Raw genomic sequence first — 18,319 nt, forward strand, 5'->3', positions numbered from 1 at the left:
AATGGCCCCTTCAACTAGCCTGAATTCCTGCCAAAATCAACAAGAGCTATTTGGTCTCCAAAGGGAAACTTCATCACCCAAAGCCAGAGGGACTGAGAATGGGATTTTCTTGTGGCACAGGAAGACAGAAGACCCATGGGGATACATTTTTCATATCCCCATGGAATTAAGCTGAAAAAAAGCCACACAAGCATCTGTCCACTCAACGAAGACCAGCAGTGACAACCTCTCTTGAATTTCAGCTGCTGCTGGGACACAGGGCATGTGCTGAGCTGTGGAAGTGGGACCTGCTGGCAGCTAGGAAGCATTTCATAAGTGCATTTGCTCTACTGGCTGGCTGACTGCAAGGAGTACATGGGGGTATTTCGTGCCTGTTTTCATGTCTTGGAAGCCTGTGATTAGAGACACATTTTGAAGCCTGAAGATCTAAGTCCAGCAGAGCAATCACTGCTGCAGCTCTGGCCGCTGAGTGATACCTAGCATCCTGGCATGGAGAAAGAGAAAGGAGGTGCAGAGATTTTGCAGCCATCTGCAGCCTAACCAATGTGTTAAGCAGCCCCCCTGCTTCCTAATGGGGGGATCACAGAGAGACAGGGCAAGTAACGGGGAGACTGCTGTGAGATGGGGAGGAGAAAGCTGTGACTGGGGATGCAAAGGTTGGGGACGAAGAGGACGGGGGTGAGGCCCATGTGGGGCATTTCCTTGTTTGTGCTGAACCTGGAGACCCTGTGGTCACCCACGTACCACATGTGCCCAAGGCTCCCTTGAGGCTGGCACACAGACGAGGGCAGGCAAGGAGCAGCGTGGCCCGGGGCCACAGCAGAGCCGTGCAGAGCAGGAAGATGACAGCAATCAGCTCTCCCCAGATCTGCGCTGGGTTCCAGGATGCTGACAACCTCGTCTATGATTGCGAGGAATTTGGCTCCAGCCGGCCCTAACCCTGGCTGAGGAGGAACCGAATCGAGGGAGGACAACGAGACGCAAACAGCTCTTGGGAGTGTGCATGCAAGCGAGTGGGACAGCCTCTGCGCAGAGCTAGAAGACACCAACACCACACTTGCTTGCACAAAACCTGCCGCCTTGGACACCTCTGCTCTCCTCAGGGGTCAAAGTCTCCTGGACCATGGGGTCTGTTTACTTTAGTCCTTTGATCCAGTGAAGGCATGTGAACGAGCAGCCAGGCAGTGATGAAAGGGGGCAAGCGGGCAGGCAGGGGAGAGGTGAGCAGCTCCCTGCCTGTGTTGCATTGGACATATGCACCTTGCCCTGCAGTGGACCTGGTCAGCACCAGCTGCCTGCGGGGCTGCCTCCCTCCAGCCAGGAGTCCTTCAGCACAGCCTCTCCACTGCAGTGTGGGAGGGGGGCTGTGGCGCAAGGGGCCGTGCCTGTCACAGAGCACCCCGAGCGAAGCAGCCAAGGAATCCCCGTCTCCCACTGGATCAGCCCGTCCGGCTCCCGAGCACAGCAGAAAGAGGGCTGGACGCCCATGCCCCTGGAACGGACCCCGGGTGCGTTCTTGCCAATTGTTTGATGTAGTGTTATTTCCAGAGCCCCTGCCAAGCCCGTGTCGGGCCCAGAGCAAGCCCGTAACTCTATAGGGCCGAGTCTGCAGCCTCCTCCGCCAATCTAGGACTGCACCTCCTAAAACCACGGACACTCTTTTCCTGTTTCTCCCTCCAAGTGGGGCTGGCATGGCCCGAACCACCGGCTGCACCAGGGTTTTGCAGGGGTGGTTTGGGGAGAAAGCACTGAGCCTAGGGCCAGCACCCAAACCAGAGCACTCCTTGGGGCAGCAGCAGAGGGGGCACAGCCCCATGTGCCACCCTGGACATGCTGCCCATCCCCAAAGGCCTTGGGCAAAGTAGAGCCACATGGCAGGGGACCCGTGGCTCTGCACCACGCCTCCTCAGCCATGTGAGGCAGCCTGACCATTTTTGCTTGCCGAGGGTGCAGGCCATACCTCGCACTGTCCCCTATGGCGGCAGCACTCACCTGGCCGGGGGGGGCAGGCCAGGCACTGGTCTGCACCCCAGAAAAGCCCCACGCTGCCGCAGCAGTCCTCCAGCTTGGTCAGCCCTGGCAGGGGGTTGGTGCACTGTGGAGAGAGGACCAGAGGATCAGGCTTCTGCGGGACGGGAAGGGGACACGTGCCTGTCCGCTGCAGCCGGCTGGCACGGCAGCGGCAGAGCCGGCACAGGGGATGATGGTTTGGGGTCAGAGGCTGGCACAGCCCTCCTGGCACAGCTCCCCACCGGGACACAGCAGGACCGGGGATGTTGTTTAAGACAGTAAACAGTTGTGCAGACAGAAAAACATGAGACTCCCTCGACTGCACCCCTCGGAGGGGAAGGGGACATCAAACGGAGCAGGAGATGAACCAGAGATGATATCACCAGGCAAAGCCCTTGGATCAGCCATGTGCCTGGCTGATTAGCCAGCGAAATGGGTGCACCACTCCAGCCCGGCGGGGAGCTTGCGGTCAGGCACTTTACTCTGCTTAATGAGTCTCTCTTTCCCGCCCTGCTCGCCCCCCCCCCAGCAAGGCCCTCTGGATTACAGGCTTCCCCATTAGAGCGGAGCCGCCGTGGCCCACAGGCCAGAGCTGGCCCCTGTCCAGGCGCGCGTGGCCGCCTGCCCAGCGCTCGCATACCGATCGGCTCGGCTGTGGCTGAGCAGGGAGAGGCAAGCGCTCCCCACCGGGCTCCTCACCCTCTCCCAGGCACGGCATCACCCCGGCTGGGTGAGCTGTGAGCACAGCAAAGGTACCCCCCGCTGCCCCCCTCGCCCCCCACGGAGCGTCTCCCGCAGCCTCTCTGGGCATCTGCGAGCATCACTGTGCATCATCATTTGCTCCCAGGCACAGAGAGCCGCTGTCTCCCCACGGAGGAACGGAGCTTTTCCAGCCCCAGGGTCTGATCTCTATTTTTGTGCTGGGGGATGGCTGAGAATGCATCCCACTAGGAACGGCTCTGATGGGAGCAACTGAAGGACGGGATGGGAACAGGGAGCAGCCCCCCAGGAAGGGCTGGGGAGCAGTGGGGAGGGGGCTGGGTCCCAGGCTGCCCAGCCGGGGGGTCTTGCTGAGCGTGAGCTGCTCCGGGGGAGCTCACAGGTGTTCCTGTGGGTGCCAAAAACCTCCAATGCTTTTCCAGTGACGCAAGAGAAACATATGGGGAAAGACAAAATAAGAAATTACGATGACTGCGGGACAGGGTGAGAAAGCCCCTCACGTGCGTTTGCTTCTCAAGCCCCGACCGAGCTGCCCGGGAAGGCGTTGTTCCATGGAAATCAGACTTTCATTTATCGTCTGAGAGGGAAAGGAATTTTCCTATGTTTTATACGTTTCCTACAATAATCGCAGAGCGTGGCTGCAAATGTTGCTATAAATAGGGCACCCTTTTTAAACGAGACTGCGTGTGAAAGCCATCAAGTCTGGGCTGTGCTGCCCCAGGCCACAGCCTGGTCAGGGCAAGGCAGCGAGGTCTCCCTGTTGAGCCAAAACAAGGGATTTTCTTCCCAAGTACTAACACATTATTGCCCATGCCCACGGCACCTGGGTGATGCCCACGCTGATGCTGAAGAGCTTCACGCAATGAAAGGCCACCCTCCCTGCCCCATAAGCCAATGCACCTGTACCCTAGAACAAGAAAGGTATCTCCACACACATGCTCCAACGCTTGACGGGTGACCCCTTACCTGCCCATGGAGAGCCTCCCGAAAACACCTCCCCAGCAGCCCTGGGGCTCTCTGCTGCTGCTGGCCGCTCTCTGTGGCAATGCTGTTGCCGTTCCCGTGGGCGTAGGTGTACCAGGGCATGGTAGCCAGCTGAGGCACCAGGACCGCTTCCACGCTGTTCTCCTCCGACACCTCTGTGTCACCCCGCACTCTGGCCACCTGATGAATCTGCACGGTGGCTTCTGGAGGGTGGTTGATGTGGACGTTTACCAGGGAAGGGTTTAGGGAAGCTGGAAGATGAGTTTATACCACAGTTGCGACAATCTGGCAACAATTTGGCACCCGAAGAGCATCTTGTCATCAACAAAGTCACAAGGGAGGAAAGGTAGACTGACCCCACCAGAAAATCTAGAGGAAGATTGCATCTAAGAGAAGATACTTCTCTGGCCCAAAACCAGGACAAACCTACCAAAAACTTTCCCCGGTGACCTGAGCCCTTCAGAAACTAAGGGAACCACTTTTCTAACAACCTGGCCTGAAAAGGCAAGCATAAGGAGGCAGTGGCCTCCTCAGGCCTGTTAATGAAGATCTGAGGAGCACCCAAGTAGGAGGACTCAGAAGTATGAGGGAAATGCGGGGTCTGGAGCCCCCAGCCATGCTCACCCAGCTGGTTGGACAAGGGCAGGGTGTACGTGGAGTGCTTCATGGAGCTGCCGGATGGGGTCTTTGGGGCTCTCCCTCCTTGCTTCTTTTCCAGAGAGGGAGCTGGCAGGTGGCAAAACTTCCCCGTGGAGTTGGAGGGGCACCAGCACTCATCCCGGCCCACGCAGCGCCCTCCGTTCAGGCAGGGGATCTGGCAGAAGTCTGCAAGGCAAAGAGAGGTCTGCTTAGCAAAGAAACTGTGCCACTGTCTCTAGCCAAGGGGTGGCTGGGGGAGGCCAGGCAGCTGGATCTGGGCCAGCACTAGCCCCACGGTGCCCAAGGAGCAGACCCAGCACCGGGCTGGGGTCAGCACTTGCAGCCTGGAGGCAGCCTGGGGTCCCTGCTGTGCACCGCCATCCAGCGGGCAGCAGGTGAAGCCGGGGTCCTCCCTGAGCTCTGCTCAGGGTTGGAGTCATGGGTCGAAGATGATGAGCCCTCCCTTGGGCTCTGGGGCCACGGCCAGCCTGGGGCACCCATGCCCTGTGGGGCAACCCCCCAGGGCCAAGGTGGTGTTGCTGGCACAGCAGGATCCCTCAGAGTGGGGCAGAAGCTACGGCAGCCACATGCGGCCGAGTAGGCACAATTCCTTCTCTTCTGCATCACCCCCTCCCCACTTGGCAGGGTTTTTACTCCCAGCCCAGAAGGGAGCTCAGTGGGGAGGGGAGAGGCGGAAGGAGAGAATGGGCAGAGAGCCACATCCTCAGATCCTGTCTCCCGGCCAGCCCTGGCCCTGCCAGCAGGTCAAGTGGGAGAAGCTTGGAGTGGGACAAAAGAACCGGGAGCAATTCGTCTGTATAGGCTCAGGAAAAGCATCCACAGATGAAACCGAAGTCATGTCTTTTCCGGCCTCATCAGATGCTTGGAGCACCCCAGAGCGTCTCTCAGTGTGAGCGACACTCGGACAAGGCATGGGATTTCCTGACAGATCATCCTGACTCATTTCAGTGTGAGATGAGACACTGCTGCTGCGCATCCCAGGATGGCTTGTTAGGTTCATCCCAAGGGATGAGCTCCCACCCTGCTCCGAGTTCATTTGCTCAACCCCAGCAACCAGTTTCAGGGGGAGGAGACACATCTTTGGACTGGGATCTAGGCAGAAATTCCCATGAACCCTGTATCAGTTAGTGTCCACAACAGCCAGACTTTGCATTCTCTCAGTGTTATAAGAACTTGAGAGTTACAGAGGCTTTCAGAGGATGGGTCCCACCAGGTCCTGCAGGCTGTTCCCAACAACTGGCTCCAAGAGGATGTGCCCAACCCACAGCTGAGTATCCCAGTGACCTGACAAGCAATCCCAGCAGCTCTGAAAGGCAAGCAGAGGTTTCAGCAGCCCTGTTTATAGGAACAGCTTGCAACCTGCAGCCAGCTCTCCTGGCTGCCACGTGAGTGAAAGGAGAGAACAGGAGGAAATTAGGTGATGAAAGTCAGCCCCAAGACTGGATGCCAACGAAAGCAGTGAGCTGGCTCTGAGAAGGAGGGGGTGGTGAGGCTTGGCTGCAGGCCTGACTCAAACACACGCGTCCCCCCTACCTGGTGTGGGATGGAAACAGAAGTTGCTTGCCCAGGAAAGAGAGCAATGAGGCAAGGTCTGTCTTCCTCCCCCAGAGACAGAGATGGAATAAGCCCCAAAGACCCCAGGAGACATTTTCCAAGGCACTGGGAGAGGCCATCTCCTCCCATCCTTATAGCAGCCCAAGCTCTCAGTCTGTAGAGGCAGGAAAGGCAGAAGGAGGAGAGTGGGGGAACAGGCAAGAAGATGGGCTGGGGGCCTTGGGGTGCTCACAGATGCGGAAGCCGGACTTGGGATCGTGGTCATGTCCCCCTTGGCTATAGAGAGTGGTGGTGTCTCCTTTCTCACAGCTGTTGTAGCAGCGCCCGCTCCGGCATGTCTGTTTGCAGATGGTGGGTGTGAAGACGATTTTTATCTTCCTAATCTTCTCTGTCAGGTTGGTCCCTATGAAAGAAAAGGACAGTGCTAAGTGGAAACGGCATCTCCAGGCCAGGGGGCTGGTAATCTGCAGCTCAAGCTCCAAAGCATTCCCAGAGCAAGGAGGGGTCTGTGTCTCTCCCCGGGACAGTGACTCTCCTTGCCTCTTGCTCACTCCGGCCTCTCCTCTGCTCCAGCATCAGTAAGGGTTTGTCAACACATGAAAAATGGCCAGCAGCATGCTCTGCCTGCCCAGTTGTAGTGGCATAACTCCCTGTGAAGGGACACACATGCACTAACTCCACTATAAAGAGTGTTTTTCTGCTTTAGACAATATTCCTTCTCAAGCCATGTCAGTAGCTGGGAGACTGGCTGCCCTTAAACCACTGGAAGGCTTCCCACGTGAACAGCCACACTGGTATCCACCAAAGAGAGCATCAGGGCTTGAGAAAACCAATGTCTCCCTGTAAGCACCCCCAGACCTCCTGCAGTTACCTGCAGTCCCCTCCTGGTCCCTCACCATCCTCACATTAGATACAGGGGGAAATGGCACTCAGGGCTCTTGGGGGCTTGCGGAAAATGGACAACAGGCAGAACTATTGTGTAACCATGAACCAGCTGGCTCAACGCCATAGCCCTCCTCCATCCCTGCCCAGCGAGACAGCTGTTTCTGCAGGTGCCCCCCTTGGTGCTCACCCCTGAGTCTCCCCATTTCAATCCCTACTTTCAGATTACAGCTTCAGTCAGGCTCACGGCCCTACTCATAAGGGCTGAGATGCCACATGGTGCCTCCTTGGGGAAGCACGGCTTCAGGGGGAGCCAAGCTGCAGAAGACAACTTGCATCTGTCCTAGCTGGGGAGCTGCTGAGGCTCTGCCTCAGCAACTGCATGTCCCAGCAGCCTGGCCTGATCCCTGCTCATGTCCGAAGGCACCAAAGGGGCAGCCAAAGGGAAGAACTAGATGCTGGTTGCACAATCTGACCTCGAGGGCTGCTCAGACTGAGGAGGAAGTTGGGAGACACCATTCCTACAGACTGAGGCAATCCCCCTTCAGGGCAGCAGTGCTGGGATGATGTTCAACACCTCTGGGGGGCATCCGTCACATTCCCCTGGCTCCTCTCCCCTGCTGTCAGCATTTTGGTCCCCTGATCTGTCCTCCTTGGGTAGGGTCTCTTTCTTCACCAAGCCCAGCAATGCATATGCTGACCTTCCCTTTTCATCCCACTCAGCAGTCCTGGGAGTCCAGAGTTTCTTGGGGATCCCCAGTCACACCATCGCCCTTCCCCAGGACACCCCAACAAGAAGTCCCAAAAGAGTGACAGCCCTGGAGGCCTTACCCCTTGCAGACAAGGTGTGCTCCTGGGAAACTGCATGTGGCCCAGAGCTGCTCTGCTCACGTCCATTCCCATTGGGGAGTGCATTAGAGGTGAGTTGGCCACTGCCAGCTGGGTAGCGCCGGACAGTCCGTGACGGCCCTGTGTGCTGGGGGGAGACAGGAGAGCCAATTCTGCTCTGAGTCCTGCGGAAGAGAAAAAATGAACCGATACTCCTCACGAGTAACTGCGCTGACCCACAGTGCCTGTCCACCAGGATGCCCTGCAGCAATCTTCACTGCCAAGCTGCCTGAGCCACCACCTGGACACAGAGCTCTGGCTACCCAAGCAGGGTTCCACTCCTCACCTGCTTTCAGTCATCACGATGGCACCATTTCACTCCAGGGACTGTGCCGCAAGCTCTGAGCCTGGCAGGGCATAGTGCTCACCAAGATACCCTCCCTGTACCGTCACATCAGGCTGCCCCACCACAGGGACGCCCCGGCTGCCTTGCAGCACCTCTGTCTGCCCATCACACTCAAGGGCTGCTCCTTGCCCCACCACATCCCTCCCCCAGCAAACACAAGCAGCTCCAAATCAGTTTGTTCTATGGTGGGAATTTTCTCAGGACCTGCCTTCCCAGCCCCAAACGAGCACTGGAAAACCAGCAAGGCAGTCAGAAGAGAAGGCAGGCCAAGCAAATAAACAAAACTTGGCCTACGAGAGTCACAAACAAGAGAAAATGACCAAGAACTCACTCCTGTAAGTGCAGCTACAACTTTCTGCAGTAATTGCATTTGTGGCTTTTGGTGTTTTCTGGGGACTAAGCATAGAGAAGCCATCCAGCTCACAAGGTCACACTTCTTACACTCTGTGATAAAGCCATGTAGACCACTAGGCAGAGCTCTTTGCATTAAACCGACAGAGCAGCACATCTTGCTCTGCTGCATTTGCTCCCATTCCTTTTTACTGACTGGCAGCACTAAACCTCCAAGAGGGTGCTCTGTGCTTACCAGCAAATGTCTCCCTCACTCTCGCCTGCATCACCTGCAAGGAAAAAGGCTTTAATACACCAGGGGCCAAAATAGGTTGGCTGCCCATATGCCCCTTGAGTTTCTTTGAAACTCCGTGCCTTGGATTTCTCTGCAACCAAACTTAAGCACCGACAGGTCTTCTGCATACTCTGTCCAACACCTCCACCTCTGACCGAATGGCTGGGGCAAACTAGCTCTGTCCCACCAAAGAGGTCAGAGAGGTCCATCCCACTTTATGGTTGCCACCATTTTCCCTGTCACAGTCGGCAGAGGGGAGGTGTTTCTAAACCCAACAGGACTGGATGATCCAACGAGAGTTGGCTGATGGCAGCTCTGGCTCACTGACATTCCTGGCTTGGATAGCTTGGAATAACGGTAAGATCTGGGGAGATGGAAAGGGAGCTAATGCTGCGCTGGTATTCAAACAGGTCAAGCGTGATCCACAAGGTAACTGTCAGCCAGCGAGCCCGAAATCAGCCCTGAACAACAGAATGGAAAAGATGACGAACAGATCAATTGATTGGGAACTAAAGGAAAAGAATATAGAATTGAGGTCAAGGGGTCTAAGGAGAACCACTCTTGTCAAAGAAGTCCATTTTCATCATTCACTAGAATTACATACACGCACACCGACAGGCTGAGAGCCCATGCTATTCCGATAAAAAAATAAACAGGGCAGTACGATGTCAATCAGGCACATGTGAAATGAATAACAAACTGGCTGTGTGACAGAACACAAGAAGCAGTTGTCGCTGGGGAGGGAACTAGATGGGTTCCAGGGTGATCAGTACGAGGCCTGGCACGATTCAAGGATTTCATCTGGAAATAAATATTTTTATTTCGAAATAAACATACGATCGACATTGATAATGTGTGCTGCTGACACAAAAATTTGCAATGTGGTGTATCGTGATGAGAACAGAGCAATCACACAGAGCAGTTTGGATCACTGTGGAGGGCAAATCCATCCAAGCAATATGGGATTTTAATAGAGCCAAATGCAGAATTACACTTCTAGGAAGAAGGAATGCAGGCAGCAGCTGCAGATAGAAGGAGACGATCCTAGAAACCAGCAATTCTGAAAAGATTTCGGGGGTAATGACAAGCAATTAAATATGAACTGTCAGTTCAATGCCCTGACATCAGGGCAGTGAAACACTGCAGGAACAGGGAGGTATTTTTTCCTCCCTACACATCCTCATCACAGCAGGGAGTATGTATGCTAAAATATCACATCTAATTCTGATGTGAAATATGTCACATCTTCTAAGGGATGTTGAAAAACTGGAGAGGATACAAGAAAAAACATGACAAAATAATTTGAGGGCTGGCAAAAATGCCTTTCTGTAAGAAACCTAAAGTATTCAATCTCTTCAATTTAGCAAAAAGAAGATGAAGAGGTGCTCTGATTACAGGGCACAGGTTTCTCCACAGGAACAAAATGCCAGGTGTAAAGAGCCTTGTAATCTAACCAAGAAAGGCAAACCATGAAACAACATCTGCAAACCAAAGCCAAATAATTCCCTACTAGAAATCACGCCCACACGCAGCAGTATAGCTGTTTTCCTTTTGCAAAAAACACCCCAGTAGTGGATTCCCCAACTCCCGATACCATCGCTTCAGGAGAGGAAAGTGTGCTGCTGGGAGATGAGGTATCACTGGAACAATGCAAATATAACTAAATAAAAATGCATAATCTGTGCTGTCCTGGAGGCAATTTTAGATTATCTATTGAGCTATTGATTGTTTCCGGCCTTGAGCTGTAGGAATCCAAGAATGAACGATTTTATTCCAGAGACAGAAGTCCCCAGTCTGGATACTCATTACCTAATTGTTTCTAACGCAGGAAAACCTTGAAAATGAGTTGCTGAGCTGCTGGAAGGAGGCATGAACAGGAGTCCTGAGAAGAAGCAGCACAGGTAACCCGTGCTGCTGCTGGGCAGACACCCAGCTTTGCAGGCTGAAGGTTCATACGCTGTTTGGAGTGGAGTCTGGCTACAGGTCATTCAGGGATGGAGACAGAGCAAGTGGGATTGGTCAAAGAGCACAGACAGATAACGAAATTATTACCTGCTGATAAAAATATTTGTTGTTTTGTTAAAATCAAGATCTAAACTGAGACGAGGACAACAAACAGTGCTTGCTTTTCAATAATCAGTAAGGCTAACCAGAATAATTGCAGAGAAGTGAACTTTATTTCAGTCCTACCTCTGTCCCTATGAGCCTCTTTCAGAAGCTCTCCTGAGATTCTGCAGAGTACTACCTATCCCTGATGGCCATGGGGGCCAGGCATGACCTGCTCACACATTTCTGAGCTACTAATCCAGCCTTGCTGCCAGCAAAGGAACTTCTGGTGCCTGTTACCTACTGCTTTGTTACCTGGTGTGCTACTGCTGGTTTTGTTAGCGACAAAAGAAAAGCTGTATGGAGCTCTAGGGAAGCTGAGAGCTACCAAGCCCTGGAAGCTCAGGCACATTCGTTCTCTGATCTCTGGTGAGAGACCCTAAGCATAGTCCTATGAGTGAACGTGGCTGGGGTTCCAAGGTCTTCTACTGCATAGATGGAAGCACCCCAAGGAAAAGAGGTGAGAGTTCCCCAGCCCAGCAACGCTCACTGTCCTAGTGCTGGTCACTCGAGGGCAACCTTCAGCCTGAGTTTTGAAGAGTCACTGGGTGAAGGTGCCCGCTGGCATAAGACAGGGAAATATCAGCTCTTGTGCTTGAAAATACTCCTATCTATCCTTGAGGAAGGGAGCATGCCACGTGCAAGTAGCAGGACTTGGCTGGGCACTACCCATTGCCTGCCTGAAGGAATTCCACCCGTTGGCTTTACAGACAACTCCTGTCATTCCTAGGATCATCAGATTTTGTTAAAAAAAAAAAAATAAAAAAAACATATGAAGGGCTTTAAATAAAATAATCATTAGCATTTCAGTTGCAAAGAAAAGTGGATTATATGTGCTTACTGTGAGGGGCAGTGCCAACTTCACAAAGGGAAAACAGAGGAGGAACATTACTCCATGGCTTGCAATACTTGAGGAAAAGCCATCCTACTGGGATCCTGTTGGCAAAGCATTCCAGTGTGTGTCACAGCGGGGGGAGGCAGATTTGCTTTGAATTAATTTGTTTATCTGGTTCTATTCTAGGCAGATGAGCTCTGGGATTTGTAGACTGAGTTGAGTAACACCATCCTACCCCGGGCCACAGAAATCAATGGCAAAGGGTGTCTTTCCACCTCAGTTTGTCAGTCCCAATCCATCCCCAGGTCATGCCGAGCGGCTGGCTCATGGTCAGGGAATACAAAACAGAGCTTCTCCTCTCCAAACCTTCAGAGTCAGTCCATGCTGGGCTCACGGGGACTGGCTTGCTTTGAAGGGTCTCAGGGAGTGGACCTGAGCTCACCACATCAGTACAGACCTGGCCAGAACGCATTAGCAACCCCTAACCATCTGGTGGATCTTAATATATACGGCCAGAGCTTGTCCACTTCCCAGGGATCTGCATTGCCGTAAGTTCTCTCCCTGGTGTGGCTGTCCTAAGGTAAGAGTGAGGATGGAAAACAGATGGGGCAGCTCCAGATCAGTGGAGTGGGCAGCTTGTGCTACCACTTTCCATGCCTCCACCTGCTCAGGGAAGGGGCATGGAAGAGGCAGAGGAGGTTGAGACCTCAAGGACTACATTCTGGGACATTTAAAGTCCCAGGGCTTCACATTCATTCAATCTTACAGCCTCCCTCCATGCGGTATTACTCACTTCCACTCTTCCAGCCAGGCACATGGCCAGCCCAGATCTCTGCAAAGAGGCAGTGGTCTCTTCCTTTATAGGCGACCGCCTGCCAAGCAGCTGGTTTCCCTGCTCTTCATCCATCAGAGCTGCTGACAGCTTTCTCCGTGTCAGGCACAGCCTGTGGGGCAGAAACAGCGTGCAGACTCCTACGACACCTCTCCTTCTGGGATGTCCTGGGGTGCCCACCTCTGCGGTGTCCAGCTAACAGCAGCAGCAGTCCAGGGGAAACACGGGTCAAGGAGGGAAGGTAGAGGGAGCAGCATTCTCCTTCCAGGAGCATGGATGTGTGTGCTCCTACTGATGTCTACCAGGCTGACAGCTGAAAGGTCACTGGCTGAGAGACCTCAGTCATCAGCACATGGAAAGTTTCACTCCTATAGGTATTAGGTGCTAATCAAAATTAAAAGAGATTTGGAATGGGAGGGAGCTGTGCCGAGTGGCCCACATCTACAACAGTTCAAAACTACCCAACAAGTACTTGTAGCTGCCCTCTTCTGAGGTGCGGGTCAAGGACCTGGACTCCCCATAAGCCCCTGAGGACACATGCCAGAAGTCAGGAGAACCAAGGGAGACCTGGTCCCTTACACTCTAGTGCTACACATCCCTGCAGGATCCAAATGACACTTGTATGACATCCAGCAAGGGAACTGCACACCTACCACGGCTCCTTTCTCTGTGTATAAACGCTTTATTTTAAACAGGTTTTGTTATCAGTTACACTCTGCTCTATATTTACTTTAGAGATAGCAGGCTAGAGAAGGTACAAAAATGTTGTATTCCCTGGATACGATGGCTCTCCTGCCCAGTCCCAGATGAACCTGCAAGGTGCCTGTTCCCTGCCCAGAGGAGGTGAGTGGTATCTCTCACCCCGCTGAGGACAGCGAGTGGAAGACTGAGCTGGCAGGCTCCTGGCAACCACACAGATGAACATGAGGACCGCTGTTTTCTGAATCAACCACAGGTTTTTTTAAAAGCCTGCAATTTCAAGACTAGGTACACAGAATCACAATAACCAAGTCTAAATCACCGAGACCATGGGGTCCAGAAAACAATACTGTTTTTCTATCCCACTGTATATAGAAAGTATTTTTCAAATCTCTGATCACTTTTGATGATCATGGCTCTCTGTGTAAGCAAAAGCCATAGGGAATCCAGGTGAGTATACAGCTGTGGCTTCTCTTAGTGACCTAAGGCCAGGCATCCTCTTTGGGGCTGGAGGCAAAAGTGGCAAACTCTTCAAGGCATTTCCCTCTCCCCAGCAGCAACACCTCAGTCTTTCCTGGATTTAGCTTCTATCGGCCGCTCTTCATCCAACTGTTGACTTTGGCCAGATCGCTAGAGAGCTGGGAAATGGTGTTTTTTGTGTTTGCTTAAAGGAAATGCAGAGCCAAGTGCCACAGGAGTATTACTGATTTTTCATCCAGCCTGCCTCACCCTCTCCCCAGCCAAAGCCTGACTGACCATAGCAGGGTGGATGGCCCAAGGCACTGTGGAGAGAGTGAATTCGGGACAATGCGGTCAGCAGGGAGGGGTGCTAACCCTAGACAAGGCAAGGGCTGGCCAGATGAGGATTGGAAAGTCACTGTTCCAGCTGGAAACAAATCTGCACTCCGCTGAGCATCAGGGAGAGATGATAGAGACCATAGAGACCTAAGGAGCAATTCCCAGGAGGGCAACAACAGAGTGGGACGGCACTGGCCAAAACAAAACTGAAGATAAGAGACCCTCAGAGAAGCAACCATCTTCCCAGAGTCCAGGAACCCCCATCCCAGGGTCCAAGCTCGATAAGCTCCATCTCTCCAACTACAACCAGCCTGCTGCCTGGGATGCGACTGCTGCCTCCAGCCACCCAGAGAGGCAGCATGCTGCCTGCGGGGCTGGGAGCAGGGTCGCACGGAGGGGAGTCGCTGCAGCACTGGTAAGTCCACCCCAGCTCCTCCAGCCCACAGCCTGTGTGTGCAGCTCCAAGGTGAGAAGGCTCAGCCAGGATGGGGGCTGAGTCATGCTCAGCCCCTGATAACCTGCCAGCACAAGAGGCGGGTTCTCCCCTGGTTTTTAAATGCCGAACAATATACTTGGTGTCTGTCTTGTCTGTCTGCCTGTCCCTTTGGCTAGATGCCCTCCCTGCTTGGGGCCACGGGGACCAAAATCAGTGATTCACTTCCCCCTTTGTAATGCTCGGCAGTTGCTGATTTTCCACTAAAGCATCACAGAAGAATGGGCAGCCTCAACACCAGTGTCTGTGTCTACAGGGGGAGAGAGAAGCAGCCAGCCTTGGAAGGCAGCAAATTGACCGCAGACCAGAAACTTCCCCTTTCTTGGACTCTGAACAGGTTCCTCAGCAGGCAGACAGGATTCGTGGCTCAGGCTCTGGGCCCCGGAGCACAGGGGAGGCATTGCTTAGAGAGCACTCAAGTTTATTATCAATTAGCTCACAAACATGCTGACAAGGAAGACAGCTCTGTTAGGACTCAGGGAGAAGGGGGGAAACCACACCATACAAGGCACCTGACTTCAAGCCCACCCACATTATGTCTATAAATCCTGGCTCAGTTTATTATCCCCACGAGCAGCAGAGATAGCTCTGAAACCTGCCGGCTTCAAGCTTCCCACTGTCCCTCCTGTGGCTGCCTTCAGCACTGGTACCCCCTGTGCAAGTGAGGGAGACACTGAAGCCTGAAGCCCCCCACTCCCCAGGGTTTAGTGGAAGGCAAGGAAGTTCTCCTGGCCAGGAGAACCAGCCACCAACCTCCCCCAGGCAGGAGACCTTCCCGGCTGAGCCAAGCAGGACCTGTGTACCATGAAGGCCACAGGAATGACCATCCGGGTGCCTCTGTGCCCGATTCAGTCACCTGCAGCCAGATCTCATGCCAGATGGCACACCAGACACAGGCACTTGGACCGTCACGGGGACATCAAGGTGAATGGCAACTCTATTGCTTACCACAACAGATCTCAGCTGCCAAAGTTTCTCCTCACATGTCCACCTGCCACCTCATAGTGCCACAGGCACAGCTCACACACAGTCAGGTCATTGGGCAAGCAGGAAGGGAATCATCCAAATCCTCCCTCCCCTGCAAGACCTCGAGAGCTCCTGTGGGCAGAGGTGCCACTGACAACACTCTTTGCCTTGGGCACAAAGAGCACTGCCAAAGAGGGGCTGCACAGGCAGGAACGAGGGTCAGGCTCCCTGCCCCACACGCACACTCAATGCTGCTGGCACATGCCCAGGAGTCACATCAGTCCAGCACCCAGATGCCACCACTATCCCTCACCATGGCTAGCAAGCGGCTGTCACAGAGCCCACATGGCTCTCATTTTGGGCTCTCTCCTGTGCCATCTTGCAGTGGTAACTCCAGATCCCTGCTCCGCTTGACATATGTGCCAGTGGCTGGCCGAGATTTCACTGGATCTCTCACTACAAACGGCAGCAACAGATGTGCAAGTCCATGGGACAGCAAAGGCACCAGCTGTCTGTCCCACGCCACCAAGCTCAGTCCCTCCACCACCACCACCCTGGCATCTTCCTTCCTCTGGCCACCAAAGCAGTGCCAGTGCTGCAGGGCCACCCGAGCTGGCTCTCAGCCCGCCGTGTAGTGCATGAGAACAAAGAGGGAGAAGGAGATGGGCTGTGAACACTATTTTTATCTGCTCAGGAGTTGCCAGACACCGCATAAGTGAACCTCTATAAGCACATAGACAGTGAACAGGTTCTCTTTAACCAGTCTCTGGGGGTCTAATTTGCTCCTTAGCCAAAGTGGCTGCTCACATGTCTCTGCACAGCTCTCTGCTGACATTAAATGCCCTTCCCTTGCCACACGTGCCACCTGCCACTCTGTGAGTGCTCTTCTTTGCTCTCGTGTATTAAGGACTGAGCAACTGACTCCCTGGAAGCAGTCCAGCTCTCCAAGTATGGGAACAGCACCTGCGTGGCCCAGCAAGGCTGCAGAAACATGCCCTGCGCAAGGGCACGGCACCAGGCTGTCACCAGGAGCAGCAGATCATACTCCTGGTTGGATCCATCAGACCTTAGTGCTGACCCATAAAGTGGCCAGAACCATGATTTCCAAATGCCAAGCGTGACGAAAAGCTGTTTGTAATCTGCCTGTCTCCAGAGCTGAATTGTGGGCCAGTGCCTCCCAGAAAAATCAATATGCAGCCTGCAACCGCTCTGAGTTTCAAGTGGAGCCAGCAGAGGAACCAGGCCAGGCTACTTGATTACAAATGCCACATCTGGGCCAAACCTTGCACACTCCGTAGACTAAAACAGGGATTTACAGGGCGAGGGAGGCCAGGCGAGCTACCACCCCTCTGGCAGAGCCGCCCAGGCTGGCCTGTGGTGTGTGCAGCGAATGGCAGGCAAGATGGGTGGCTGTGCAGCCCTCCTCTCCCCAGCTCAGTCACTCGCTCCTTTGAGCTGAAGCGGTGAGAAAGCTGCTCCAGTTGGCTCCCCTGCCTGCATGCGGGGGCTGGCATTCAGCAGCGTGATCAACGGGCATGGCACTGCTGCCAGACGGAGTCGCACAGCCGCTCTCACATCTTGGTGAGAAGAGACCCATCCAGAAGTGTCCTAACAGCTGCTGTCACATGAAGGTCTCCATCAGTGCCACCATCTTACTGCAGACATCACCCCATGGCCACGGCTTTTGCACCATTACACAACTGGGCGTAAGATGCTGGCACAGTTGGGAGAGCTGGGTTGTCCGCCGTGCAACGTGACCACCCCACAGAGGGTTCAGCCACCACCACCGGCCACGGCAATGCCTCCACTGTCCCTCTCCTCCTCCCTGTGGCCCCCAGTACGGTGAGCAGCAGGGTCCTCCCTGATAGGGGAAGGACCTGTATTTAGGGCAGAAGCATGCAAGAGGAGAGGACAACGTATCAATCTGCCCTTGTGCCCACAAGCACACCAAGATCTCCAGCCCAAAGGGCGGGCCCTCTGTCTCCACAAGACACAACAGCTGCGAGCTGAGGACCCAGCCCCCATCTAATGAAACCCACTGCAGAGGCGTTCGCCAGAGAAAAGCTCACCACTGGCCGCAGGGAGATCACTCGTCTCCCCCCTATAGCAGGGAGAAAACAAGCACTCTTGAGTTTCATTTCCATCTTGTTGACTAGCAACACTCACCCCCTCCACCAGGCTGCCAACTTCAAAGCCCTGAAAAAACACTTTAGCCTATTCATCCTCACACCCACATGCACCCTGGGGAGTGGGGGGAGCCAGCTCCCTGCCCCCCACTTTACACGGAACACGGAGAGGGCAGGCAAAGCCTCTCTCATCCCAGGTGTGCAACTGGGGTGAAGAGCTTGCGACTGCACACACACACACAGAGGGCATGAGAGCAACAGGGTAGAGAAGAGATACGTGTAGTCCTCTCATCTGGAGAAGGGGAGGCTCTTCATCGACAGCAGGAGGTGCTGGGAAGTCTCCCACTCATCCTGGGAACACTGTGGGAGTGTTAAACACAATATTTTAATCTATAATGGTTGAACACCCAGCAGGACACCTGGCCTTTGGTCTATTAGCTCTATGTAGTTAGGTCTCCTCACATCTCTCCATCCCCTGCCACACATAGGATTCCCTCACCTGCAGCACTCCAGCCATGAGAGCTGTGTTGGGATGTGACACTTTGCTGCCCACTCTCGAAGTCTCAGCCCTGCCAGGGATCGAGGAATGAGCATCCTGGTGATTTTATTCTGTACTGTTCTGCACTGGCTCCATCCCTCCAGTTGCTCAGTAGCCAGAAGACTAAAGCCTGGCTGGGGACCAGGAGCACTCCTGGCCACGTATGCATGATGCCTGGTGACAAAGCCAGTGCTTCCAGGGGTACCGTGACGACAAATCTGCTCTCACACCTCTCCCACATGGCCTTCGATATCCAC

The 18,319-nt window shown here is 54.1% G+C and overlaps 1 protein-coding gene across 1 annotated transcript in view; it reads right to left on the reverse strand.

Annotated features, from left to right (window-relative positions):
* Positions 1–18,319, reverse strand: part of LTBP2 (latent transforming growth factor beta binding protein 2) — a 75,482-nt gene that overhangs the window by 32,832 nt on the left and 24,331 nt on the right. Inside the window, exons 4-8 of the mRNA XM_076345104.1 lie at positions 7,642–7,823; positions 6,161–6,331; positions 4,339–4,539; positions 3,697–3,965; positions 1,993–2,095 (exon numbers count right to left, since the gene is read on the reverse strand). Of these exons, the coding sequence (XP_076201219.1) occupies positions 1,993–2,095; positions 3,697–3,965; positions 4,339–4,539; positions 6,161–6,331; positions 7,642–7,823 (926 nt within the window). The remainder of the gene's footprint in view (positions 1–1,992; positions 2,096–3,696; positions 3,966–4,338; positions 4,540–6,160; positions 6,332–7,641; positions 7,824–18,319) is intronic.

The sequence above is a fragment of the Aptenodytes patagonicus genome, chromosome 7 (assembly GCF_965638725.1).
Source record: "Aptenodytes patagonicus chromosome 7, bAptPat1.pri.cur, whole genome shotgun sequence".
Lineage (NCBI taxonomy): Eukaryota > Metazoa > Chordata > Aves > Sphenisciformes > Spheniscidae > Aptenodytes > Aptenodytes patagonicus.